The 25291-nt window shown below is 54.3% G+C and overlaps 12 protein-coding genes across 12 annotated transcripts in view; 5 read left to right on the top strand and 7 right to left on the bottom strand.

Moving 5' to 3' along the window:
* The window catches only part of HMPREF1541_06789 (uncharacterized protein), a gene marked incomplete at both ends in the record, with an annotated part of 1311 nt that extends 566 nt beyond the window's left edge, over nt 1–745 (top strand). The window contains one exon of the mRNA XM_008721118.1: nt 52–745. Coding sequence (XP_008719340.1) covers nt 52–745 — 694 coding nt within the window. The remainder of the gene's footprint in view (nt 1–51) is intronic.
* Nucleotides 746–905: 160 nt separating this feature from the next.
* Nucleotides 906–3563, bottom strand: HMPREF1541_06790 (uncharacterized protein; the record flags this gene model as incomplete). The annotated part of the gene is made up of 7 exons (XM_008721119.1): nt 906–1135; nt 1197–1715; nt 1852–1884; nt 2020–2477; nt 2527–2783; nt 2939–3289; nt 3342–3563. 7 exons carry the CDS (start codon nt 3561–3563, stop codon nt 906–908), a joined length of 2070 nt encoding a protein of 689 aa, XP_008719341.1.
* Nucleotides 3564–4870: 1307 nt separating this feature from the next.
* On the bottom strand, nt 4871–6773 carry HMPREF1541_06791 (phosphoribosylaminoimidazolecarboxamide formyltransferase/IMP cyclohydrolase; the record flags this gene model as incomplete). Its single annotated transcript, XM_008721120.1, has 3 exons — nt 4871–6515; nt 6573–6699; nt 6755–6773. The coding sequence occupies 3 exons, from the start codon at nt 6771–6773 to the stop codon at nt 4871–4873; spliced, it is 1791 nt and encodes a 596-aa protein (XP_008719342.1).
* Nucleotides 6774–7871: 1098 nt separating this feature from the next.
* HMPREF1541_06792 (uncharacterized protein) lies at nt 7872–8882 on the top strand (the record flags this gene model as incomplete). The annotated part of the gene is made up of 1 exon (XM_008721121.1): nt 7872–8882. The coding sequence occupies one exon, from the start codon at nt 7872–7874 to the stop codon at nt 8880–8882; it is 1011 nt and encodes a 336-aa protein (XP_008719343.1).
* Nucleotides 8883–10904: 2022 nt separating this feature from the next.
* Nucleotides 10905–12519, top strand: HMPREF1541_06793 (uncharacterized protein; the record flags this gene model as incomplete). Its single annotated transcript, XM_008721122.1, has 2 exons — nt 10905–11420; nt 11473–12519. The coding sequence occupies 2 exons, from the start codon at nt 10905–10907 to the stop codon at nt 12517–12519; spliced, it is 1563 nt and encodes a 520-aa protein (XP_008719344.1).
* Nucleotides 12520–13633: 1114 nt separating this feature from the next.
* On the top strand, nt 13634–14278 carry HMPREF1541_06794 (uncharacterized protein; the record flags this gene model as incomplete). Its single annotated transcript, XM_008721123.1, has 1 exon — nt 13634–14278. One exon carries the CDS (start codon nt 13634–13636, stop codon nt 14276–14278), a length of 645 nt encoding a protein of 214 aa, XP_008719345.1.
* Nucleotides 14279–14384: 106 nt separating this feature from the next.
* Nucleotides 14385–14669, bottom strand: HMPREF1541_06795 (uncharacterized protein; the record flags this gene model as incomplete). Its single annotated transcript, XM_008721124.1, has 1 exon — nt 14385–14669. The coding sequence occupies one exon, from the start codon at nt 14667–14669 to the stop codon at nt 14385–14387; it is 285 nt and encodes a 94-aa protein (XP_008719346.1).
* Nucleotides 14670–14748: 79 nt separating this feature from the next.
* Nucleotides 14749–17085, bottom strand: HMPREF1541_06796 (uncharacterized protein; the record flags this gene model as incomplete). The annotated part of the gene is made up of 2 exons (XM_008721125.1): nt 14749–15025; nt 15920–17085. The coding sequence occupies 2 exons, from the start codon at nt 17083–17085 to the stop codon at nt 14749–14751; spliced, it is 1443 nt and encodes a 480-aa protein (XP_008719347.1).
* A 687-nt stretch (nt 17086–17772) lies between these two features.
* HMPREF1541_06797 (uncharacterized protein) lies at nt 17773–20322 on the bottom strand (the record flags this gene model as incomplete). The annotated part of the gene is made up of 1 exon (XM_008721126.1): nt 17773–20322. One exon carries the CDS (start codon nt 20320–20322, stop codon nt 17773–17775), a length of 2550 nt encoding a protein of 849 aa, XP_008719348.1.
* A 1518-nt stretch (nt 20323–21840) lies between these two features.
* HMPREF1541_06798 (uncharacterized protein) lies at nt 21841–23744 on the top strand (the record flags this gene model as incomplete). The annotated part of the gene is made up of 7 exons (XM_008721127.1): nt 21841–22156; nt 22321–22331; nt 22397–22533; nt 22586–22639; nt 22685–22857; nt 23015–23198; nt 23303–23744. 7 exons carry the CDS (start codon nt 21841–21843, stop codon nt 23742–23744), a joined length of 1317 nt encoding a protein of 438 aa, XP_008719349.1.
* Nucleotides 23745–24066: 322 nt separating this feature from the next.
* Nucleotides 24067–24306, bottom strand: HMPREF1541_06799 (uncharacterized protein; the record flags this gene model as incomplete). Its single annotated transcript, XM_008721128.1, has 1 exon — nt 24067–24306. The coding sequence occupies one exon, from the start codon at nt 24304–24306 to the stop codon at nt 24067–24069; it is 240 nt and encodes a 79-aa protein (XP_008719350.1).
* A 159-nt stretch (nt 24307–24465) lies between these two features.
* On the bottom strand, nt 24466–25200 carry HMPREF1541_06800 (uncharacterized protein; the record flags this gene model as incomplete). Its single annotated transcript, XM_008721129.1, has 3 exons — nt 24466–24735; nt 24782–24948; nt 25014–25200. 3 exons carry the CDS (start codon nt 25198–25200, stop codon nt 24466–24468), a joined length of 624 nt encoding a protein of 207 aa, XP_008719351.1.
* Nucleotides 25201–25291: the final 91 nt, after the last annotated feature.

Genomic DNA, 25291 nt, shown 5'->3' on the forward strand with positions numbered 1-25291 from the left:
CCCCCCCGAGACACGTCTGCAATCTCTTGGCTGACCTGACAACGCTCCAAGGCACCACCGCCAATCTCTTCTCTCCCTGCTACCCGAATCAAGTGTCCTCCCACCTTCCGAGATCTCCTTTCTTGCCCACATCCTCTCCTTCGACGCCAAGAACTACCACGTCTGGACCTACCGCCAATGGCTCTGCCGGCGCTACGCGTCCACCCTGCTCGTCGACCCTTCTCCAGAGCTCATCGAGATGGAGAAGCTACTCAACGATGACTGCCGCAACAACTCCGCCTGGAGCCACCGATACTTTGTGGTTTTCGGGCTCGAGGAGTTGGAGTTGATGGAGAAGGGGGACAAGGTGAGGAAGGAGATACTGGATGAGGGTCTCCTGCCGGTGGATGAGGCGGCCGTGGAGAGGGAGATCGCGTATGCCAAGGAATGGATCGAGGTGGCACCGCAGAATCCAAGTCCGTGGAACTATTTAAGAGGGGTTTTGAAGCGGGCGGGCAGAAATTTGCAGAGTGAGAGGGAGTTCTGTGAGACTTTTGTGAGGCCGGCGGGCGAAGAGGGCGTCGAGTTGGATTTCGAGGGCGACGCAGTCCGGAGCAGTCACGCGATCGACTGGTTGAGTCAGGCGTACGTGGAACAGGGCACAGAGGAAGGCAAAGAGAAGGCGAGGCGATGTCTACAGGCGCTGGGAACCAAGTGGGATATCATCAGGAAGAACTACTGGGACTATCGAGCAAAGGGACTCTAGCGAGAGGCTGATCAACAACAGCTGGGACGTGTCTTCTAGGAACGTACCCGCAATCAAAGAATGACAAGAGCCGCGACGTCTTCCTCTTGCGGGGCTCACTGCACTCTCTTGGCCGTCAGAGTAGTTGTTGCGAGTTCGTGACCTGGCCCTGTGACTGACCTCATTTCTTCTCCTTGATTTCCGCGACCTCCTCACTGACATCGCCAGTGTCGCTTTCCTGCGGAGGGCTCCGCGACTCGATGTGCAGCGCACTCGGCTGCTTCTTCCCGCTGAGGTCAAGAATGACGGACTTGATGGTGTGCACGGCCGTCTTGCGGCCCTGCCACAGTGGGAACAACCCGACACAGAAGGAGCTGAAGAACAGCCACATGATGCCGACGACGACCCATCCTGTGACGCATCGTCCGTTAGTGACACGCTCGTTCTGGGTAATAGAAGAGGGAAGGCCTACCCGTGAAAAAGCCCTTGGAGAAGATGTAACCACTTCCGTACATGGGCATTGGCCACAGGACCAAGAACGCAAGAGTCATCAGCACCGTCATCGTGCGTGCGATGACCGCACTCTTCTTGAGGTGCTTCTGCTCTCCCGCGTCCAGGATCGTCTCGGTCGTGATGCTCTGGCCACGAATGCTCTCGACGTCGATGTTCAGTCGCGCCGCGATGTCGCTGTCGTCGCCTTGGTTGATAGCTGCCATCGACAGCCAGTCGTACTTTTGCTGGCCGAACGCGAACGTCAGGACCGGCACGAAGATGATGGGGCTGAGTAGCGCGGTCACGTTGCCTGCCAGCATGGGGTAGTTAGAGCCTGTGCAGGCGACGGAGAGAGAGCCGCATTGCTTCTGTGCCGTTACGAGCCAGGCGATGAGCGCGCAGGCTAGGCCAAGGACGGGGGAGAGGGCTGCGGCGAGCCAGTTTTGGCCCGGCCAGGTGAGCGTCAGGGTGGCGGGGATGACGGCGCTAGAGATCTGTGCTTGTTAGCGAGGATGATCCGGGTAATGACTTTGCGCGGAGGTTTGGGCAGGGGATGTTCTTGGGTGCGAGACCATGGTCTGCTCAGCCAGTTTCTGTTCGAAGCGGCATCCGAATGGGTGGGCGGGGAGGGATACTTGCAATGCAGCCCATCATCAGATATATGTAGCCTGTGAGATGTCAGCATATCTCGCTCTGTGTCCAAATATGTACTGCGGAGATAAGGCTGTGTACTCGGTCGGAGAGGTTTTGAGACGAGCTCTCTTTCCAAGGTCCGTTAGCTGCGAGACAGAGGGGCAGCTTACCCATTCCGATTCCAGCATAAAAAAGTCCTGTAGCAAAAGCAGCCATGCAGACTGCGTACACCACGCAAGCGACATGAGACATGCGAATGAGGAAGCGACCGGTGGCTTTGGGGTTGATATAATTCTTGTAGACGTCATAAGTGAAGATAGATGAGACAGCGATCAATTCGGCGGACGAAGCAGAGGTGACGGCCATGAAAATGAGCAGTACCGTCGCGGCGGCACCGCCTTTGCCGAGAAGCGCAACAGCAGCGTGTGGCAGAACCAGGCCGGCAGTCACTTCGTGATCAGGAATGCGGCCGGGGTAAGTCGGAAAGACGGGGTTGTTCTCCAGAGAAAGAGCTGTCATACCCATGGTCGTGGCGCAGAGCCATGGGATGGCGAACCAAGAAAGTCCGCCGAGGATGTAGCCGGGCAGTGCGTCGACTGGCGAGGCAGCGATGGCCTTGTTGTAGTATCTGGAAGATGTCAGCATGACCTGGGAGCAGTGGAAGCTGCAAAACGCACCCGTTATCGAGGAAGACGGTGCCAAAATTTCCCACGATGTTGATCACGAAGAAGATGGCCCCTTCGCGGCTTTGCATCGTGAGATAGCTACCGTCATGGTTACCATCGACTGGATGGTCTCGGCCGGCTTGGGTCAATAGTTCCCAGACCTTGCTAGGGGAGCCAAGATTCTCGTTGGTAGCGTAGGCGCTGAAAGCAAATACGAAGATAATAACCAGGATGATGACTGTGTGGACATAATCGGTGAGGAAGGTAGCCTGCGGCCAGTCAGGAAACGAGCACTGGCTAAGACACGACTCGAGGCACGGGATGCGTTGCTTTGGTGACAGCTCGAAGCACTGGGGAGCTACCGAGCCTGTCGTTCGGCGCGGATAACTCGGGGTTTCAAAGATTGCAGAAGAGACAGACATACCTTGATGCCGCCAAACATCGTGTACAGCACGACGCCTACTGGGAGCAGGAAGTTGCCAGCCACGGTGGGAACGCCGGTCAGACTCTCGACGACCGCCGAGCCACCCGTGAGCAACATGGCCGTCACGAGAATGTTCGTCATAAGGCCAAAAATCAGGAAGACGATGTGAGTGATGGTTCCATATCTCGCCTTCACAACTTCCAGGAAGGTGTGCGCGTTGGGCGCACGTCGCTTCAGTTCAATGGCCAGTGTCGCAAAGAGGATAATCTGGACCGTTGCACCGGAAGCATACCAAAAAGGACCAGAGATGCCATAACGGTACGCTATACCAGAAGATTGAAGCAGAGTGGCCTATTCAGAGTTAGCCGACTTGACCATGGAGGCATAAGACAGGCAAACATACAGCCCATGTCCAGCTGCTGACCACTGCACTGGCCACCAGTCCAGACTTCACGGTACGGTTGGCGGTGGAGAAGGCTTCGGACGTCTGCACTTCGCCATGGTAGCGCTTTAGAGCCCAGGTGGTCCCTATCATACCGGCGGCAAACGCGAAGCCGAGGCCCAGGATGAGGCCATAGCCAGTTGCCTGGCTAAGCGGCGGATGAACTTTCGAAACTTCAGCCATAGCGACAAAGAAAATCAATATCAAAAGTGCGAAGACGAACGCGTTAAGCGACTGACAACCTTGAAGGGGACTCGAAAGCTGTATATACAGCTCCTCAACGCGTGGGATCGCTGATGCTCCATATGAGCGACACCGGCGCAGAGGACCTACCTAGCCATGACAGGACGAAGCACCAAACTCGTACAAATGCAAAACGCACAACTCTAGCAGGGGCTTGACGAGTTGCATTATCTTCAGCCCATCATCGGCGCCCGCCTATGCGCGTTCGGTGGACGGCATGTGGCTGGTTTGCGGTTGAAAGAAAGATCAACAGGCACGTTCGTTATCTAGGCTTCGATCACGACTTGGGAACCAATCGTAGCGCCTCAGCCGCACCCCACGAGGCGGGGCGCGGAGACGTAGTGCGGATGTCCCCCAGGCCAAAGAAATGAGCATGATGATAAGCACATCATCGTAAATCGTGTTGTGTAAGAGCCTAAAGCGTTTGCTGAGGAAAAGAGCAAGCGGACCCACCTGCGTGGTGATCGGCAGTGCCCGTCGGCCGCAAGGACGAGGCTTATCAGCATCAAATCATGGCCTGGCGTGGACAGAGATGTCTTGACGCCCACTTAGCTGCAACAAGCTGCGTGGAGATCTGTTGCTTCTTCGAACGGCATATGCGAGCCAAGCGGTCCACGGAAAAATATGACAGCTTCAGCTTCTTTGTTCCAAGCACTTCCGGCTCTTCTAGACTTTAGAAGTCTCGGCCTTGCTGGCGAGATCCATGCGGTGTTATCTAGGATTCGACCATAGGGAAACCAATGAGAGAGTGCTATACCTGCGAAATGCAATGCCGAGACAGGGTCGAGTGCGTCGAGGCGATAAGCGACACGAGACATCAACGACCCTGGATCAGTGAAGACGATACACATTCCAGCTACCCCTTGAAAGCGACTGTGCCTTGCCTCGCTTCCGCAGATGCGCGCGACTACAGGACGTGACCGGCAGCGAGCAGCCCTGGGCAGACTCCGGTGCGAGGACCGAGAGAAAGGTCTCGCCAGACTCCCCGTGCATGAATGACTCTTGTCGCAGCCATAATGAATCTCAATGGCGGTCATCTGACCAGGGATGACTGCTGAGGTACTGTGAATGTTCTGCCATTTTATCTACCTGCACCCTTGTATCAGCATGAGTTGAGTCAGACCTGGTATCTTGGGCTCATGAAACTTGACATCGTCATGTCGTTACCTCCATCCATCCTGGTACTCGTGGCATGCCCACCCCGCTGAATCCGCAAATCGCAGGCAAATACCAACACTAGTCCCCAATCAATGATGGAACAGCCGCGTGCTCTGCTCAACGAATGTTATACCGAGCTTTTCCGCAGTTTCAAACACCGCGTTGTCGTTCTGGCTTCCGGTTGGGGCAGCAATGTAGCTGACCCCTGACCTGGCAGCTCGGTAGACGTTGTCCACGAAGGGAAAGAAGGCATCGCTGCTAACCGCAACACCTTTCAGTCCCTCGAGCCACTTCTGACGATCAGTGAGAGAGAACGGCCCTGGCACTTCGTCGAAATTGCGCTCATAATCCTCCTTCTCGAATTCCGATGGTGGTGGAACTTGACCGGAGCAGAGCATGTCGATGGCATTGGACTTTTCTGGGCGCTTGACTCCCTTCTTCCACTTGATATCCAAAACTCGTGGATTGAAACGCATGTACCAGTTATCTGCCTTATCTCCGGCCAGCCGTGTACAGTGAATACGGCTTTGCTGACCTGCACCAATGCCGATCGTCTGGCCATTGACTGCGTAGCATACCGAGTTGGACTGAGTATACTTGACGGCGATGGTGGCAACCGTCAAATCCCTGAGTGCCTCCGGTGAGAGCTGTTTAGTATCCTTGGGCACCACGACGGAACCGAAAGTATCCTTGGGCGAAATTCTGACATCGTTTCGACGTTGAGTCAATTGAACGCCATAGACGGAGCGCGTTTCCTGTGATGCCGGAATATATGTTTCATCCATCTTCAGAACCAGATACTTGCCGCCTTTCTTCTTCTTGAGAATTTCGAGAGCCTCGGAATCGTAGTCAGGGGCGATGACACCATCAGACACCTCACGGGAGATGATTTTGGCGGTAGGCACGTCGACCTTGTCAGAGAGGGCGATAACATCGCCAAAGCTTGACATTCGGTCGGCGCCACGAGCACGAGCATAGGCTTGAGCGAGAGGCGAATCTGAGATGCCAGCAATATCGTCGACCATGAAGACCTTGCGCTCTGTCTCGTCAAGTGGAACCGCAATGGCAGCTCCGGCAGGAGAAACATGCTTGAAAGAAGCTGCGGCGGGAAGGCCAAGGGCTTCTTTGAGCTCTTTAACCAGTGGCCAGGCATTCAGGCAATCAAGGAGGTTGATATAGCCTGGCGAACCGCCTAGGACCGTATATGGAAGTTCAGAGTCCTTCATGTACGCTGCAGCAGGCTTCTGGTGAGGATTGGCCCCGTAACGTAGAGACATGTGTTGCAAGCCATTGCCCGCGTACTGCTTTCGGAAGAAGTCGGAGATAGCAGCATCGTAGTCGGCGGTGTGTTCGAAAGCCTTGAGGGCATACAACTGCTTCTGCTGTTCGGTGATCTCGCCCTTCTCGAGATCCTGCAGAAAAGTCGAGTAGTCATTGGGATCGCTCAAAATTGTGACTCTGGCGTGATTCTTGGCAGCTGCTCTGATCAGAGTCACGCCACCGATGTCAATCTCCTCGACAGCTTCCGGAACGGTGACGTTGATCTTAGCAACAGTGTCCTTGAAAGGATAGAGATTGCAGACAACATAATCGACCTTGTTGATGTTTTGGTCGGCAAGATCTTTCTCGTCTGACTCCAAGTTGCGCGCCAAGATACCAGCGTGAACAGCAGGATGGAGCGTCTTGACTCTGCCCGAGAGCATTTCCGGAGCGTGTGTGATGGCAGATACATCCCTAGTAAGCTAAGAGTCAGAGTGATATGCAGAGGCACAGGATACGAGGCTTGCGGACTCGACCTTGAATCCGGCTTCCCTGATCAGCTTGGCAGTGCCGCCGGAAGCCAGTAGGCGCACATCTTGCTTGATGAGACCCTTGGCGAGATCAAGAAGACCTGTCTTGTCGTACGCAGACAAGATAGCTTCTTCCTGTCAGCCTCGTTGTCTCTAGAGAACTGGAGATGGTGGGGGACATACCAATCTTTTGGCTCGCCATCTTACTTCACTAGTCTCGCTTGCTACCTGCGGGACGTGTTGTGCGTTTTAGATAGGAACTCTGGCCAACTGCGAGGCTGACTCTGATCCAACGACTGACTCAAGGTTGTATTCCTGCTGAGGTACGCATAATCATAAAAAGTCAAGTTGGGCCAATCTTTTTCGCTGCACATCGGATTTGATCCGATCCCGCTGACGCAAGGGACTAGTCTTCTTTCGGACTGGCTCGGAGACGATGCGGCCAGGTCCCTGCACGTCTGCTTTGGGGAGTCAACATTGTGCTTTTGTTCAGCCTCGTCAACAACCTTGACTGTTCAGTAGAACGCGGTGACCTGGTAGGAATCGGCTCTCTGATCGCACAGTAGACGCCTGTCGTGCGCAGCCGCATACGGTATCGTTGCGTGCAACCGAAAACTGCCTGCCATTCTGGAAGGGCACCTTTGCCTGAAGTCTCATTCGGTGAACAACCCCTGCTACAACTCAATCCTGCTAGGAAGCGGCTCTCCCATCATTGAGCTTTACGTCAGAGCACAGTGTTGTGCGTCTAAAGCAATGCTTAGTCGTGCCAACGATGTAGATTCGGTCACGTAACGATGAGGCGGGGTCCGGGCGTTTTAGGGTTCCGTAATGTTGGTCCAGGCAGAACCGGTCCTGACACTTCCTCCTTCATATTCATCCCCACCACCTTCCCCTTCTATCATCGTTGTTGTCCTGGGCATCGGTTCTATCCTTCGGGTGGTGCTGTGGTGGTCTCCTGTCATTGATTGGCGTTCGGTTCACGTGCTGCTTATATTCGACGAGCACAAATGGAGAGTCACCAAACGGAGAGTGTTTGATCTGGATTCACTTCCCAACTTAAACACAATCATATCAGCACCGGCATCACTCGTCAGCACGTTCCTACACTACGTCCTCAATCTCTCCAACTCATGCGCGACCTGTCCGGCCGCTGTCTGGAATCAGACCATAGACTGAACATCGCCTCCAACTTCTCCCTGCCAAGGGCTGCATTACCTTCAAGCAAATCCACTCCATGATCTTTTGAGGACTTCTGGCTTCCTTCACATGCCTTGAGCGCGCAGTCGCCGCCGTTACCAGAATGCCAAGTGTCCAAACTCTGCACGAAGCAACCTCTTCCCACTTCTACGATGTCTGGGCGACCTTCCCCTTCCTCGAGTTGCCTGGCGAGATCCGCAACAAGATTTATGATCTTACGATTCCACGCAGCCACGTCCTTGTGATCGGCAGCCACCCACAACGCGAGTTCCAAGCCTCACAAAAGCACGATCTTGATCCCATCCGCAAAATACCTCGCTACCGTTTGAGTGGGCACGTCCTCTCCCTCGACACTACTGATGCCGATCCGCTGGGCTTTCTCCGGACCTGTCGCCTGATCAATCAAGAAGCCGTTCCGGTATTCTACTCAAAGACAACCATCTGCTTCAACAACATCAAGACCATTCACAAATTCCTGAATATCGCTCCAGCCTCGGGCCTACAGAGCGTATCAAAGATCAGTCTCACCATTTCCAGCTACGGTGAGCCGCGCTTGACCAGAGACACCAAGTGGAAGAACAAGCAGGACAAACGGTGGGAGGACACCTGCGCCCGACTCGCACGAAACATGACCAACCTTCGTTGTCTGGAGCTAGACTTGAGACTGGCAACCTGGCCGACCCAGCTCAGCGTGAATGCAGACTGGACTACACCTCTGATGAAGCTCAAGGGCGATGGTCTACATTCTGTCCACCTGACTCTGCGACACTACCGATTCAACCAAACCCGGCTAGGAATGGCAGCTCGCCAGGCAGCGGACCGAATGATGACTGCGGAGGGTCGCGAGGAACGGGATCTGGACGAGGCTTTGCAGGCCGTGCGAGAGTTTGAGATTAAGCAAGCACACAAAGAGTCTTTGCCAATCCGTGCACGTAAGGTACTCGTGATCAATGATGAGGACGGCGCCAAAGCCAAATTCAACAAGGCCGAGGCGAAGCAAGTCAATAACGAATGCCACAAAGCCTCCTCGAAGACATATTACCGCACCAAAGGACTAGCCGGCTTTCATCGGGTTGAATTGAGTATGGTTGGAGTTGCTTGGGTTGGACCCTGATGTGCCATCCCAGCACTGGAAGCCATTCCGGGCGATGAGCTTGTGGAAACTAGCGACATCTAGCTGACGGCCAGCGAGGACCTGATAAGTCGAACAAGTGCTCATCATTACTTAGCCTTTTACGTCCATGAATAACATACACACCAATTCCACATGCTTATAGCTCAGAGTGACTCTAATTCTAACCGCCCGATCGGTATATGGGCGCGCCGTACGGTTGGTCATGGGACTATTTGAGACCGGTCGCTCAACGGAGCAGGCGAAGTCATACAGTATGCGATTCTCCAGCAACAAGTAGACTGACTGACAGAAACCCCAGTACTGCTTCAGTAGGAGTCTCGGAATCTTTGAAGCCGATTGTGGCAATCGCTTTCTTGTTCATATGGTGCCACAGCTTGCTGCTGTGCTCACAGTCTGATCGTTCACAGGTGTCGGAAAAATGGACGTGGCCTGTGCCGTCCTGTGGAAGGAGGAGAAGAGTTGGAGAACATCGAGCTACGAAGATGTTTCTTCCAACAGCTTGACCCGGTGTGCTATTGTTGGCAGCCTCTATACTAGCGATCTGGCAGTTAGCTCCCTACAAGGCAAGAAGACCGTTGTCCATAAAGATCGCCGTTATATGTCGTTGGTACTCCGTAGATGGCAGCCGAGCAGACGTTCAGGCCACGATCGACGGATAAGGGTCTAGCTGACACCTAAAAATACTGTCCCGCATGTGAGAACCAGGGTTAGAGGCTTAGCGGTAGGTTTGTGCCTCGGGGCTACCAGCTGATGCGTAGGTGCGAGACTGTCGCTCCTGGCCACCGCACAGCGCAGGGCAGCTAGCTCCTCCGAACCTTCTCCTCCGCCCTTCGTAGGCTCGTTTTCTTGCTTGATCGTCCACTTATTCATTACACAGTACATTCACTTCGATCATGCGACTACAGTGTGATGCCTGTCTGCTTGTCTCAGGACGGCGCCTGGTCGAATGATCAGCACAATTGGAAGCTGCCGAAGCTTCCAGCCTCTTTGCGACTACCCGCCAAGTTTGTCATGCAGGACGGTCAGAAGCGCCATGCCATGAATGCAACCAATGGCGACGGTGCAGCAGCCGACGAACGCTGTGGAAACACCCTGTTTTTCGCCTGCAGGGCAGTGCATCCCTGGCTGCAGAGCGTGATAAAGTAGGCTGGCTATTCAGCGCTTCGAGAGTCGCCACCAACCAATCGAGCAGGGAAGAGTGGGATTCGCAGGCTCCACCTGGGCTCGTCCGCCTGTGTTCCGGCATCAGCGTCCTTTTGCTGGCTCCAATCACATCGCCAAATGGCCAAACATTGTGCAGAAGCGCCCTCGATGGTGAATGGGGAAATGAATGAACATGGCCGACCATTTGGAAAGAGACTCCCGGCAGCGCTTTCCCAGGCGTGCCCATCTCAAGGCGCAATATAGGACCAGGCACTTCTTGATCCTCCTCAACGTTGCTCTATTCTTCATTGCTGCTGTTTGCCCCGTTCACACTCGAGCAGGCCTCGCAGGTATATTCTTTCACAGCCGCGTGCATCTGTCCTGCCCGCCCGCCTGAACCTTGTCTTACTTGTCGAACCTCGGCGACCGATCCAACGGCCGCAGAGCGCCTCCCGCGACACCTATCAGTCGGGCGACACCGCATCCACGCAATCCACGAGTCTGGAGGTATGAGCCACAATTGTCTGGCCTTCTGGCCAACCGTTTCTCCTCTTCTAACTTGAGTTTGCCCAGATCACACCTGCAAGCGCTGCTGTTTCTGCAAGGCCTCAGCTGCGTTTCCTCCAAATTGCGCAGCTGTTGTCAAGATTCGACAAAACTTCATCTTTTTGTACAGTTCTCTTTGCGATCAAAGAGCTGGTCTCTCGACACTCTCCACGACCCGTCGCCGCTATCTCTATCCCAGCCGACTTGTGCATCCTCGCCTCGCAATAGGCGAATAGACTACCCCTCACGTCAGAATTGGCACCTCGCCCGACGAGGCCCCCAACCTAAACGAAAAACGAGCATAAGTCCTACATGGCGCCCACCTCGCCCACTTTCTCTCCAGGCTACGAACCAGTCTCTCCAATTGACATCACTTCTGGTCCTTACCGCAATCGCTCTGTAGGTTTCGACAACAGCGACGACGACAAGTCTCGACCCAAGGTCATTACTCGCTCTCTTCGCACCGACTCGAGCTCATCAACTACGCCGTCACTGAAGTCACCACGGAAGGCGCGCTTCGCTGAAGCAACTTCCGTCCTCTCGCCTGCCACTGGTCCTGGTGACTCTCGTTCGCCTTTTGCGGATCCCAAGATGGCAGAGGGCGGCCCCAAGCCATCTGACGTCGGCTTTGGCTATATCGCCGACAGCCAACCCCGAGAACAGTTTGCGACAGTGCCATCTGAGAATGGCGCTCCACCTCTGAAATCTGCCATGAAGACCCCAGGCACGGGTGGCCGGCTGCTGAACCCTCTGAGCCCCACCTTCAAGGAGGAAATGGACCTCGAGAAGCAGGAAGACAAAACCGACAAGGAGCAAGCCCGCGACTTGGTGAGCATTGGCATCTTCTTCCCACAGAAAATGAGGCTAAGCTGTTTCACAGAAAGTCAAGACCAGAGTCCGGATGGCCAAGATGGTATTGCGAGGCGTTAACTTTTCGTGCTCGCTGATTGTGCTCGCTATGCTGAGCACTGTTCTCACCATCTTCCACGCAACGCGGTCTATTCCGCCCAGGAACAACACGCCTGCATGGGCACCCAACACTCCCATCTGGCCACAGGTTGTTGTCCTCACAATCGCCTGTGTCTCACTGCTCTTCGCGATCATTGTGCTGGCAGCATATTGCCGAGGTGGTCACAAGCGAGCTGAGAAGGTTGCTGTTTACTACACCATGTTTGCACTTGGCTGGTTCATCTTCAGTATCGTCATGTGGCTCGTTGGCGCAGGCATTCTACAGGGCACGAAGTCCACCGGCGGCGGTCAAGATCTCTGGGGATGGTCATGCAAGGACAACAAGCGACGAGAGCTGTTTGAACAGGACGTTCACTACGCACTTGTGTGCCGCCTGCAGGACTGGAGCTTGATCTGCTGCATCATCGAGGTTATTGTCGAGGTCATCGTCATCGCCATCTACGGTATTGTCTTCTACCGCTTCTGGTCGAAGAACAAGCTCAGGAAGAGCATGGACGCCCGCGACCGAGCCCGAACGGATTTGTATCTTGCTCAGCTTCGCAGTCAGAGCGCCCCCAACACTCCCGGCTTCATCAACACCCCGCGTGCTGAGAAGTTCCACTCTGCCGACACTCCCAGGACCCCGGGCTTCCCAAACCTGCGCAAGAATGTCGACGATGAAGATGACGACTCGCCAACGCAGTATGCACAGTCTTCTCAGGTCCAGCCACAAGCGGCGCAGCCATTTAAGCTGCAAGCCCCTCCGACGAGGCACACCCCAAGAACACCACAAGATGGCTTCGAGCCCACCACCTCATCTCCTCCGCCTCCACCTCCGACAGTATCGCCGCCGCCGGAGGAAAGGATGAATGAGCACGTTGCTGCCGCGCCAGGCGAGCAAGTCTACGAATCTGTCGCCATCCCGGGACAGTATGACTCATTCCAACGCCACCAGCAGGGCCCAGGACATGCCTACTGATCGCATGTCTGGTGGAGTAGCTGGTACACGATCAGCTCTAATACGTAGCAGGACGCTGGATCGGTCCGTCATTCCCTGACGATTTTCTTTACTCTCTTATATGTGAGCAGCGTGCCCCATGAACGGGCCGAATGATTCGCAACAAAGACAGGGTCGCATTTCTCTGTATCATATCCAAAGTATAGCGTAAATGCAATTTCAACTTGTTCAATTTGACCTTGTATCTCCATTTCCTCTACAGCTTGCATGATACTCTTTGGCATGATGTGGGGAATAAAGCTGTTGCGGCGGCGATCTCCCGTTCTTCGCAGCGTTTCGTAGCCGGAGTAGAAGTCCGACAGGTATCGCTGAAAGAGCCGCATCGATGATATGGCGGCATGTGTCGGATTGTCGGACCAGATAACTTATCGTCAAACATCACCCGACATTCCTCTCGCTTAAGACTTTCACCTTTTTGTCAAACACGTGTGTCTTATCATGAATTTTCGCCGCAGACCGTCAGAAGAGTCATGGCGAGAACGACGAAAGACTCGAACGATCGACAAAAAGCCCGCAACCGCGCGATCGCATTTCCCGAACTTCGTCCACCAATGACGATGCCCGCCGAAGTCAGGCTGAGACGGATCGCCTCTGATGTGCTGATGAGGCTCGAAGAGAACCCTTCGCTGAGTGGGCTAGACACTTCTTCCGCCCGCCCATGATCGCGGACATTCAGCCGGGATCGACTTTGGCTGGGCACACTCCACTCCACCCGTTATTATCTCATCCTTCGGTGACGGCGATTTTCCTTGCATATGCTTTCCCTTTTCCTTTTCGGTGGTTGCGTATCATGTCGCATCGAATCGGAAGAGGAGCGGGTCCTGCATGCAGAAGGACAGAGTGATGTGATGGTGGCATTGGCGGGAGACGGGAGATACGCGTAGTACAATATAAAAGAGACTTCAAGGCCGTCCTTGTGGGCTGAAGAGAGGCTTGCTTACCTTGCGTCTCTGAGGTGCCACATGACGACGCTGTCACGATCAAACCAATTCTAATCAGAACTACCGCATATAACGCCCAGTGCTACTGTCAGGTAGTTTTCTTCGTCTACATTTCTGCCAGCCGAATATTCATCATGAGTCTGATTTCGGTGCTTGTTTTCCCGCCTCAAGATACCCTCGCTGAGGGCCGTACTTCCTCCGGCCCGACGGGAACCTTGTCTCATTACGACTGGGCCTTGCTTGCTGAGTCACGCAAGCGCTTCGTCAACTTTCAGAGACCATACTCGGTCGTCTTCAGCAGAAACGGCGTCCGCACGCGGTACGCGGCATCGGCCCGTCAACCCATTCTCAACATTCACATCGCAGTCTCGCGCCATTCGTCGCTGCTGGACAAAATTGGCAGGCTCATAGCCGCAGTCCCCGCAGATATCCCACCAGAAGAGTGGCTGGACACCGTTCTGGCTTCGCTTCAGAAGCTAGAGATCGTCCAACGGTTCAGTATCAAGAAATTCCACCAGTTTGTCCTCGACACCCTTGAGGCACATCCCTTGGCAGGGAGATGGCTGAACAGTGGGACCACGGAGATTGACTATCTCGCCCTGCTCAGTTCCAATGCCGAGGTGAAGCGGATGCTGAATCCTGATCCCGAGCAGGATGTCCAGCCGGCCGCGAGGACTGTCTGTGGGTTCAGAATCTCCACTGGACCTCAACAGAAGCTGACCAACGGTCATTTGAGTTCCTGGGAGCGGCAGGACGATCCGTATGGAGGTCTGATGTGAAGCGGGCTCATCAAGTGACCACGTTTCCTAAGAATACGACCAAGACCGCACAATACGCGGCCGATGCGGCGAAAAGGTCGTGACGGGAAGCATGCGTCAATGCTGCTTATGCAAGAGCGAACAACACAACGAAAAGGACCGTGACGCCGATTTTGACACCTTCGGAGGCGTCCTTTTCGGACAGAATGTACAACACCACAATTGGCAAGACCAACAGCAAGCTGGTGCAGGTGACAGCAATCACCTTGACCAGCTGCACCGTTCGATAGTTGGAGAAGAACCTCGTCCCTTTGCCAACGACTCTACCTTTCAGCACAAAATCAGGAAGAACACTGAAAAAGACCTCGGGGTAGCCAGCTGTCGTGCTGCGATCCAAGCCGCACAAAGCCATCCTCCCGGTAGATGAACTGGTACTCCTCCCGGCAGACCGGCTTCTCGTTCCAGATGTAGTTGAAGTACGAGCGATGCTCCTACTTGGACGGCTGCTTCACGCTTAGAATCTCATGCTCCCGCATCAGGAGCTCGTCGTACTCCTTCATCACCTCGCCAATACGGTCCATGAGCTTCCGTCGTTGGCAATCGGCGTCCTCCTCATCGTACCGGCGCGTCACCAAGCGGTACGAGTCGACATCCTCGCCCTTGGCATGGGCATCATCGAGCTTGGCGAGTTCGTCTTCGAGTTCGCAGATCTCGTCTTGCTTGTGCAGCAACGGACGGTTTCGAAGGTAGCTGAAGCTTCGATAGACCCTACCGTCGATGTCGGCTGATATGTAAGCTGAGAGTTAAGGATAGCCCCGGGGTCGGGTCTCGATCGACTCGCGGATGAAATGGTCGTAGCGGTCGTCCTGCGGCTTGCTGCTGAAAGCTCGCTCATGGTGGACATCGCCGCTTTCGCGAGGCCGATCATAAGGCCGGGAGGGCGCCGTTGTACATCATGGCCGGCAAACTAATAGTCCACTCTATTCGTATACCATAATGAATAATATTCTTACTGTGAAACCAGAGAGGTTGGGGTGGTTCTTTCGAAGGGACCAAGGGGCCGAGAGTTCGGGCTCGGGCGCTTGACCCTGCCCGTGCCTTCCCGTGGGTTTCAGCCCCCTTCATGCTGGCACAGTGCCCAGTCGGTCCCTGCTTCTCTGTTGTGAGATTTTGTGTTAGCAACTACCGATGCCAGATCTGGTGGTAACGACTGTGCCGCCCTCCTTCACCTCGCCGCCATGTGTACTGCATCCTTGATTCTGGCTTTCTAGGATCTCCATATCTCACACCCTCACGCCGAAAGGCGGTACGTGAGGGCGATTCTTGGCGGCTACTTATCGGAACCCGCTGCGCCCCGATGAACCTGACGAAGAGATGAGGGAGTGGACCGGACTACGAAAGGCAGCACTATCTCGAAAGGCAGATGCTTTATGCTTTCTCGACTATGCCATCATCGGTAGCAAGAATGTGAAGCGATACAGCTCAAATCTACCAGCTCTATGTTAGAATTATTCAACGCCAGCGCTCCAAAGGGTATTTCTCTCCGCCAACAGAGTCTGGACATTGGAAGCATGCGCTACTTGGCGACAGCCGCCATGAAGGGGCTGCGAATCGATTTTACAAAGTAATGTCGCAGTAGCGATCGACCATCGCCGGACTCACTCAGCCTCAGCCTCCAGAGTCGATTTGAAGGAAAATCGATCCTTCTGCGTGAAGGGCACGCCCAGCTCGAACAATTTGACCATGACCTTGCTAAAGTCGCCGAAGAACTTGTCGTTGTCGGCGGCATACTGCGCGACGTGCCCCTTAAACACCTCATCCTTGATCAAAGCCATGTCGGTAGGGAGCATCATCAGGCTATGCGATGTCGCGTCCTCGTATTGCTTCGGGCCGGACCAGTTTTTCCATCCCCACTTCTCCTCCATCAATAAGCGGTAGTAATCATTAGTGAGCACGGTAGGTGAGAATGTCCATGGACCCTCAAAGCCGCTGCGGTCCTTGTGGCATCTCCCTAACGCGTGTGCGCCCGATAGCGCTACCATCTCCTGATCATTGAAGCCCATGCGGCCAAAAATGGCACGAATGTGGTCTTGACCTTGGCTAGCGTCCGGCAGTCGGCCATCAGGTGTGCAGTGGGCGACGTCTCGGTCTTGCCGACCAGGTCTCCAGGGGACAGTAGGCCCTTGCATCTCCTGAATTGCGCATACTCCGGCCAGAGTCCAGAGGTCGCCATAGCTGATCCAGGGAAACTGTGCCTTGATGGGCTCAAGAAATTCGCGGGCGGTTACGAGGCCAGCGTTGGCACCGTGCTCGGCCTCTGGGGCAAATCGCATCGTAGCCCCGTTTGAACCTCCAGTGCCGGTCGCGGCATCATATGTTCCACTGGCATGCCAAGCGAGGCGCAAAATAACAGGAGCGTATGATCCATCGTCATAATCGTCTTTCTCCCACAAGAGCTTGGCCACGGCGTCGTAGACAGCTTGGTAGTCAGCCTGGGTGGGTGTGAAGGGCGCGGCAGCGGTAGATGGGGTTTCGGCTTTGGAGGACTTCTTCAGAGTCTCGGGAATGACGGCGGAGGCAGTTTGCTGAGAGGTGGTGTAATAGACGCCGCCACCGAAGAGAGCAGACACGAGCGTAACAGCCGCATATTTGGCGGTGTTGGATTCGAGGGGTTTCTGAGAGGACGAGTATTGGCGGCGCGAAGACTGGAAAAATCTCGTCGCCGCGTTCTGGCGCGAGTTGCGAGTGGCAGCACGCAGAGCGGATGTATGAGGAGCGGCAGTGGACTTGGGAATAGCCCGCGTGAAGGTGCGGGTGGAGGATGCCATGATGGCTGATGTGTTCTTGAAGAAGGCTTACAGGTAGATAGGAAGCAAGGAGCGGGTGACCACTGCCTTGATAAAAGAGCAAATTGGACGCCCCAGTCTCGGGAGGCAACGAAAAGGTAGGAGTGAGGGCGGGTCCGACCTGCTGAGCAACGGATTTCGCGTGACAGTCAGTGGCCGCGGAACATTCTACTGGCCTCCACCCAGGGTCTCCATCAAAGCCGCCAACAGGCCACAGGCCCCGTCGCTGCTCTCCGAGAAGTTCCACTTCTAAAAAGCGTCGGCGAGAGAAAAAATTCCGCCTTATCTCGGTATCAAAATCAGAAAATGAGGCCAAAGCTGAGCCTTGCACATGGGCGGACCACCTTGGCAGGGACGCACCAGTGAAAAGGCAAGGAAGAGAGCACGCCGTTACGTTAGCGTTGCCGTTCGCCGCCGTTGATGCAAATTCGGACTAGTTGCAATCCGATAATCACATGATTCTCGCTCGCGAATTCCCTATTAAGCCACCGTCATCCCGATAATACCCTCCCATGAGCACGTAGTCGCCGTGCGCCCTTGCTGAATGCCTTTCAAATGCGATACCGTTCCATAGGATGAGTCACCGCGTACAGTCCGTTGTGAAATAACGCCATAGCTTTCCGTGGGTACTGGTCACCCGCTGCATCACACCACCAAAGGCTGACCTAATCAACCAACCCGCATGGGAAACAGCTCATCAAACGCTGCCAGAGCCGGTCGTGTTGCAAGAATAACGGTTGCCTTCGCCTTTGGTTTTCGTCTGGCGTTGCTGGCAGTGGCCGCCGCGTGAATTTCCTCCTTTTCTTTGGCCAGAACCGCATCACTGTCCACAATCTGCTCATGCAACTCCGTATCAGAGGGCAGATGCATGAAATCGCGTGTCCAGTCCCGTGGTGCCGTTTGTGAGTCCTCGCTTCCACGCCGACGGCTGGAGGTCGGGCTTTCGTCATCGTGAGATTTTCTCCAATGCAGGTACAGGTTGTCAATCGGGATATTGTGCTTGATATGCCTCGATGAAGCCTTCTGGTCGCCATTAGCCATGCATGTCCCGCATCGAAATCGAAAGTCCATGGCTGGATTGGAGCCTTGGATGCTTGGAACCACGTCTAAAAATTGCGATAGTGCCGGCTTGACGTAACCGCGCTGCTCACTGACATCGACCGCAAACTGGAGCGCAATTCGTGTGAGGGCCTGTCCTTCAAGCCGTATGCCGGAGAGAGCATTAGCTGCGTGTACGAAGAGTTCTAAGAAGCCTGATGCCTCGACCTCGGCATTGACTTCACGACCTTGGAAAGCTGAAGTTGTGTTGACAACTTCCTGAATGTATGGACGGGTCGAACCAGGATCCCACGGTTCAAGCGCTGCTGGATCCTGATGCTCGGGAAGCACTGGCAGGCATCGTGGCCAGCGGACAGTATACCAGGGAAATGGCAGTTGTCTGTACCAATACACACCCCGCTGTGGTCTTTCCGCCAGTGCATAACGCCAAAATTCGGGACCCTCACCAACCGTTCGACCATGGTGGTTGAGGAGGTGCTCAAAGCAACTGGCGAAACTGAACAATCGCCCACGTTCCTTTTCTCTGACACAGGCCGGACATTTGAAGCGATTGTATACTCTCACGCTGAGCTGGGACCCAGCTGGGATTTCGCGCTTGATAACAAGGTCGATGATTAAACGAGCGTCATCCAAGCTCAGCTGGTATGGTCCTCGCCTGCCGTTGTAGTTCAGGCCCTGAGGCCGCTTTTCTGCGCTGTAGAAGCGCTCGTACGTGTTCTTCAAAGTCAAAAGGACCAGATCGGCGTCACTAACTCCCTTCTCTTTGCAGCGTTCAAACTCCCTGCGACCGAGCTGAACAACGAACTCCTGCTCTGGCTTCAAGGCGGGCGGATATCTGGTGCAACCAATGCGATGATCAGAGAGTGTCTCCCATACGTCTCCAGAAGTCGATCGCTCGACACGTTTGATAGCGCGTTCGAGTTCTTCGGCATTCTCACGTAGAGGTAATAGCTTGACCTTGAGCGTTTCCCATGAGCGCTCCGTCGGCGGGTTCTGGGTTGATAGGGCTTTCTTGTACGCTGTAAAGCACTCAAGGGTCGACTTCTCTATTGGCGGATCGAGCTCGCTGGCTTTGGAGATGAAAAATGTTTCGCGGTCGGAACGAGTCTCCGCCGCCGACGAACTGTAGTGATTGCTGTTGTTCCATCGGTTCAGCTCGATCCGCTCCTTCATTTGGCCCATCGTGATATCATATTTGGATTGCCACCACGAATTAATCGCCTCATCAGTTGCACCGCCGTCGCGAAGATCCAGGAATTCGGCTTCGAGCTGATCATAGTCTGACCTGACGAATCGGAAGGATGCTGATCGACCAGATTCAGCGTAAGACACCTCTTCATCGGTCACTCTAATTTCACGCGGCTCACTTCGATGTGAGGCTGCTATGGACAGCATAGGTAATGCATCGCAGAGATTATGGATGCCGGACACACGATGGACTCTCGAGACAGGCAGATCTTGTAGTCTGGTGGTTTTGGACATCAAGCAATCGGGGCACAAGCGAACAAGGAGGGCCCAGTTGGCCGAGTTTGTGTTTTGGCGGCGACACGAAGCACTCTGGCAGCCTTTGCCTACCAGTAGATCTGTATATTGCTGTTCGTTTATTCCTGACGGACACTTCGGAATAGCGTCACCGAGATGTCGATAGCGACTCTCCCTCCAGATTGCTTGTTGAGACAAGATCTCGTAAAAGAGCGAATTGATCGTCTTGGCCTGCAGCATGAATCGAGGCGGGCAAAAGGAGAGTATGTGGGTCCAGATATCTTTGTGGACATCGTCTGAGTTCCTGAGCGGGCGATGAATGCTAAAAGGTGTCTTCTTGTTGGTGAATTTGTACTTGGGAACTTTCTCCTCTACTCGTCGACGTTTCGTCGGCTGATCCAGAGGTCTCAGAGCCGGCTTCTGCTGTATGAAGGTTATTGGTGCGGGTGATGATCTTTTCGCAGGAACAGATTGTGCCGAAGTTTGTTGCCGAGGTTCTGGTGAGCCAGTGGGTGTGGAATGGTAGGGCTGAAAAACCGGTGGCATTCGCATCACGGGGTTGAACATGGTGGCGGATTTCCGGGGATCCGGCCGCGACGGCGTCTGCGCTGAGACTCTGAAAGCAGGAGTTTCGCCATACTTGGAGTTTGAGCTCGCAGCAGCAGCGTGACTGTCCATGTCGCAAGAAAGAGGGAGAGAGATGTTAGCTACGGGTGGACGTCTGAAGTGGTGGTGATATCTTCATGATTTGGTGGCAAATCCTGATGACAGCGCGCGCTGAGAATATCGATGTCCACGGCCGGAATGTATGCGAGTCGACGCCGGTAGTATGGTGACCGCTCGTTACAAAAATTATTGCATGAAGTGTTGATGGACGACGATCGTGGGTAGAGTGTCGGACGGAGACGATGATGTGAGGTTTGGTCCACCGCTTGGCTAGAAGGTACTCTTTCAGCGGCCAAGCCCGACAGCCCATTCAGGCAGTCTTCAGCCACTAGAATAGGCACTTTTTGCGCCCCCTCAGCACGCCCTCCATATGAGCCGCAACGCGCGATTCTACTGCTTACAAGAAAGCTCAATCCATGGTCCTTCCAACGCTTTTTTGTTCGCATAGTCGATCTCTTCGATCTCAAGTGTCCCCTTCATCGTAATGAGAAGGGGTTCAAGCCGAAGACTCCGGGCTAACTCGACTATCTGACCTTGCGACGCGTTGGGCGTCGCTTGACGGTAAGCTCGTGATGTCGTGATGCGGCAGCGGCTTCGTTTGAGACTTTGAGACCTGGACAATGATGCTACTTACTGCTGGCGAATGGCTTTTCTCGGTTGTTGGCATTGATCGCAAATTGTATATGCACTACTGGATCGCGCATGTTCTTGCCGACAGCCTACGATTTGCCTCCCCAGATATGCCGCCGACCCGGGCTCTTTGGGGGATCCGGGCGCACCTCCGCTGTTCTAAGCGAGAATGCCCAGGGCGCCGCGGGCGGAATCCAATGGCCATAGCCAAGCAGTGGCGTGCCCGGGGCCACTGATTCGCTAAGTAATTGTCCTTCCTAGCAATCCTGCGGGGTTGCCGACTTCCAGGGTCGCATTGGCAGGTATTGGCATCAACGGCCTGGTGACCAAGATCGGTATCCGCTTCAACAATCCACAACGCGTGCCGGTCATCGGCCGCACGACCGGTGCCGGTTGTATTAAATTAGTGACCACGTCCTTCAGATCAAGAATTTCTACAGCTTCGAGGCCGTATTCCAGCGCAACACAATGCGATTCGATATTGATGGTGAGTTTCCTCCTACTCCCTACGCAGTACTACTCTTCAGTGTCTGGATGTCTGATGCCATTTGATAGGAGAAAAGCAGGGCGAAGGCCCTCAGAAGACAGGCGGTCTCCCCTATGACCCCGATCTTGCTCATGCCGCCAACTTCGGTGATGCTGAGCAGGCGGCAGCCCCCAGCAATATCAACGAGCGTCGCTTGATGACCAAGATAGACCTGAGGGTGATTCCAGTCCTCTCAGTGTTGTGTGAGTCGCCCCAATTCCGGCAATTCAGCATCATGATACAGCATCGAGAGCAAATCCCCCTGGATGAATTTGCACCTCAGCGAGCCATACTCTCGGGCTCTCCTCGGCCCCATCATGCATCTGTTCTCATGTGCAACTACTGGTCCCTTCTTTCTAATCTCTGTAGACCTGATGGCATTTCTGGACCGAACGAACATTGCCAATGCCGCCGTGTTTGAACTCCGTGAGGATCTCAATCTCCAGGGCACCGACTACAACACTGCCCTCGTTATTTTCTTCGTGCCGTACATCTTGTTCGAAATCCCGAGCAACATCATTCTCAAGCGCCTCAAGCCTAACGTGTGGTTGTCTTTGTGCATGTTTGGCTTCGGCTTGGTCACTATCTGCCAGGGATTGGTGACGAACTACGGCGGGCTCCTCACAACTCGATTTTTCCTTGGTTTGACTGAGGCAGGGATGTTTCCCGGTTGCTTCTATCTAATTTCTGGTACGTGCTGAAGCTGGCATTGGTTTGGTCACATCTGAGCGATGCATTGCCAAAATCTCCGATTCCTTCGTCTCATCAGGCGATGGCCAGCTGCTAAATCGGCTGTCACTCCCTTGCAATGGAACTGTATATGCTGACTTGCATCACAGTAAGTACACGAAGAGCTCTGATGCGAGTGATTTCAGGCTTTACGCCTGGTCCCGATGTCCAGGTCTCGGCTAATTCTGCCCTTCCTTAAAGATGTGGTATCGAAGAGCAGAGGCCCAGAAACGCTACACATTTTTCTTCGCCTCCACCACTCTCGCTGGTGCTTTCGGCGGCCTCCTAGCATCTGCCATCGGAAAGCTGCAAGGCGTGAGAAATTACAATGGCTGGAGGTGGGCATTTCTATCCGCTGATCGCGTGGGAAACTGTTACTGACGGAGGTAGATGGATCTTCATCCTTGAGGGTATTCTTACATGTGTCATCAGCCTGATCTGGTGGTAGGGTTATCTACCCGCCCATCCTACTCGTTCTGACACATTTAGGTTTGTGATTCCGAACTTCCCAGAAGACGCCAGATGGCTGTCCGAGGAGGAGAAAACCTTCGTCAAAACCCGACTTGCACAAGACCAAGGCAAATCCGCCCTCGAGCGCCGTATTACCGCCCGCGACGTCGTCAACTGCTTCAAAGATTACAAGATCTTTCTTGGAGGTCTAAGTATGTTACTTCTCCTTTCCTATCTTGAACTGCTTGGTCGACACGACGTCCCACAGAGAGAGAGAAAGGCGCCTAGGCACCCATCAAGTCCAAATCTGCTGCCCCTTCCGCAGAGCCAAAATCTGTCTTGCGTCAGAGCCTCACTAACCGTCACCAGTGTACTTCGGCCTCATTGTCCCAGCCTATGGCTACGCCTACTTCGCACCCAGCATCATCCGTGGCTACGGATACTCGCCCATCCAGACGCAATTGCACAGCGTGCCACCCTGGGCGGCAGCCTTCGCATTTTCCATGCTGGTCGCGACCGCAAGCGACGCTATACGCCACCGCTTCGCCTTTACGTAAGTCTTTCATAAACTTGAGTCAGGGCCAACATGAGAACTCTCATCTCTACCGTCTTGCCCCATGTCTTCCGATGCAAGTGTACTAACGTCTCCGAACACAGCATCTTCCCGATCCTGATCGCCATCACCGGCTTCGCCGTGCTTCTCAACGTGCACCACGACACGCAAGTCATGTACGGCATGCTGTTCCTCGTGACCTGCGGCACCTACAGCGCCATGCCCATCATCGTCTGCTGGTTCACCATGAATCTGGGCGGACACCATCGCCGCGCCGTCGGCTCGGGCTGGATCATCGGCTTTGGCAACATCGGCGGTATCATTGCCACCTACGCGTTCCAGACCAAGGATGCGGTGAACTTCTATCGGATGGGCTACAGTATCTGCGAGGGCTTCATTTGCTTGAGCGCCGTTAGCTGTATCGCGTATGGGGCGGCGTGCTGGTGGCAGAACCGGCAGAGGGATACGACGACGGATGTGGGGATTGGCGAGTACGAGAAGACTGAGATGGGAGACATGTCGCCTGACTATCGGTACATGCTATAAAGTTGCTTTCGCCGAGCGGAATGTAGCAGGTGAGAAGAAGCCCCCCGAGCTCAGATACATATCTTTGTAGACGAGCCCGATTGACGCAACTGCTGTCGATTGAAGGGTTTGATGGGAAAGAGTTGGAACAACTTTCGACTGTTTTTCGGATACAACTACCTCTGTACCCTGGAAATACAGCCTACTGAGTCCGCCTTTCCCAATCCTGACAGCGAGAACTTATGCAAGAGCTTCATCCGATTACCACAGATGTCTCATGCCCCTCTCCTCACGTGCACTGCTGAAGGCCGATCCGAGACCATTGGCCACAATAAAGGCCGCTTTACGCATCGGGAATTATGTCCATGAAGCTAATGGCTAGCTCACGAGTGGCCAGAGCATCTTCCAAGCTGTCGTGACCATGTCCCATCTGAATGTTTCTACCAGTGCATATCTTGGTCAGGTCCCTCAAGCCTCGACCACCTTCGAATTTCTGTCCAAAATAATCCCAGAGCGTAAAGGTATCAATCACATGAGAGTGCTGGATTCGTAGGGAGGTGAGGCCAGAGCAGCCGCCATGCATGACAATCACTGTCTCTGAACCGATGTACTAAAACAGTGCCACCCTTGCAGCCTCTCGGCCAAAGAAGCAGGTTCGCTGAGCCATGGCTTTGGCCATTGCAGTTTGAGTCACGCCGGAGTATCATGTGTTGAGGTGCTGCATCTTTGACTGATGGAGAGATCAGGCATCGAACAATTTCTTTCCAGAAATGAAATCAACAGCCGTTAAGCGGATGAGCTCGCTCTCGCCAACTGCGCTGTGACCCATCTCACAATCAAGAGCCACAGCAGGTCTCCAGCCGGTGCGAGGGTCGGTTGAGCCTGACAGGATCCCAGCTTTGTGATACTTCCAATCAGCTCGAAAGCTTGGATCGATGACATCGTCGTAATTATGCGTGGAGGAGCTTTCGCATCCGCGCGCAGCCAGTGGTTGATTGCAGCATGACCAGACCTAGCGCTCAAGGTTAAAATGGAAAGTTGTAAGCTCGAGTACTAACCCTTGCTGGTCTAAGGGTGTGCCCAGGATGCCAGAAGCAGACTGACGGCGCAGGTTTGGTAACCATGGCACTTGGTCTGAACGATGCGTTCTCAAAGTGTCGACTCCTCTTGCTAGGAGGATCGGATGACTTTATATCCTGCTTGTCCTTCCGGTTCTTTCGCTTCGCTGGTCGGGATCAGCGACTCTTACACTACATCTCCTGCCAGTGTATTCACAATTGCAGACCTTACATCTCATCTTCGACCATAGTTCCCTCTCAGTGATATCCGTGAGGACGTAACCCTCTTTCTTGCGTTCAGCATCACTATGACAGAGCAACTTGAGCTTCTCTAGGATGCTCGGTGTGGATGAGATGGATGACCATGCAGAAGTCTGCTGGTTGAGGGTTGGAGTCCATTGTGGATGAGGCGTGACCATGGCTGCGAGCTGAGGTGTTCGAGGCGGATCTAGAGTCACCGTTTGACCCGTTTCTGCGTGATGGAGTGGAGTTCGAGCAGGTGCAGGCTGG

The sequence above is a fragment of the Cyphellophora europaea genome (genome assembly GCF_000365145.1).
Source record: "Cyphellophora europaea CBS 101466 unplaced genomic scaffold supercont1.6, whole genome shotgun sequence".
Lineage (NCBI taxonomy): Eukaryota > Fungi > Ascomycota > Eurotiomycetes > Chaetothyriales > Cyphellophoraceae > Cyphellophora > Cyphellophora europaea.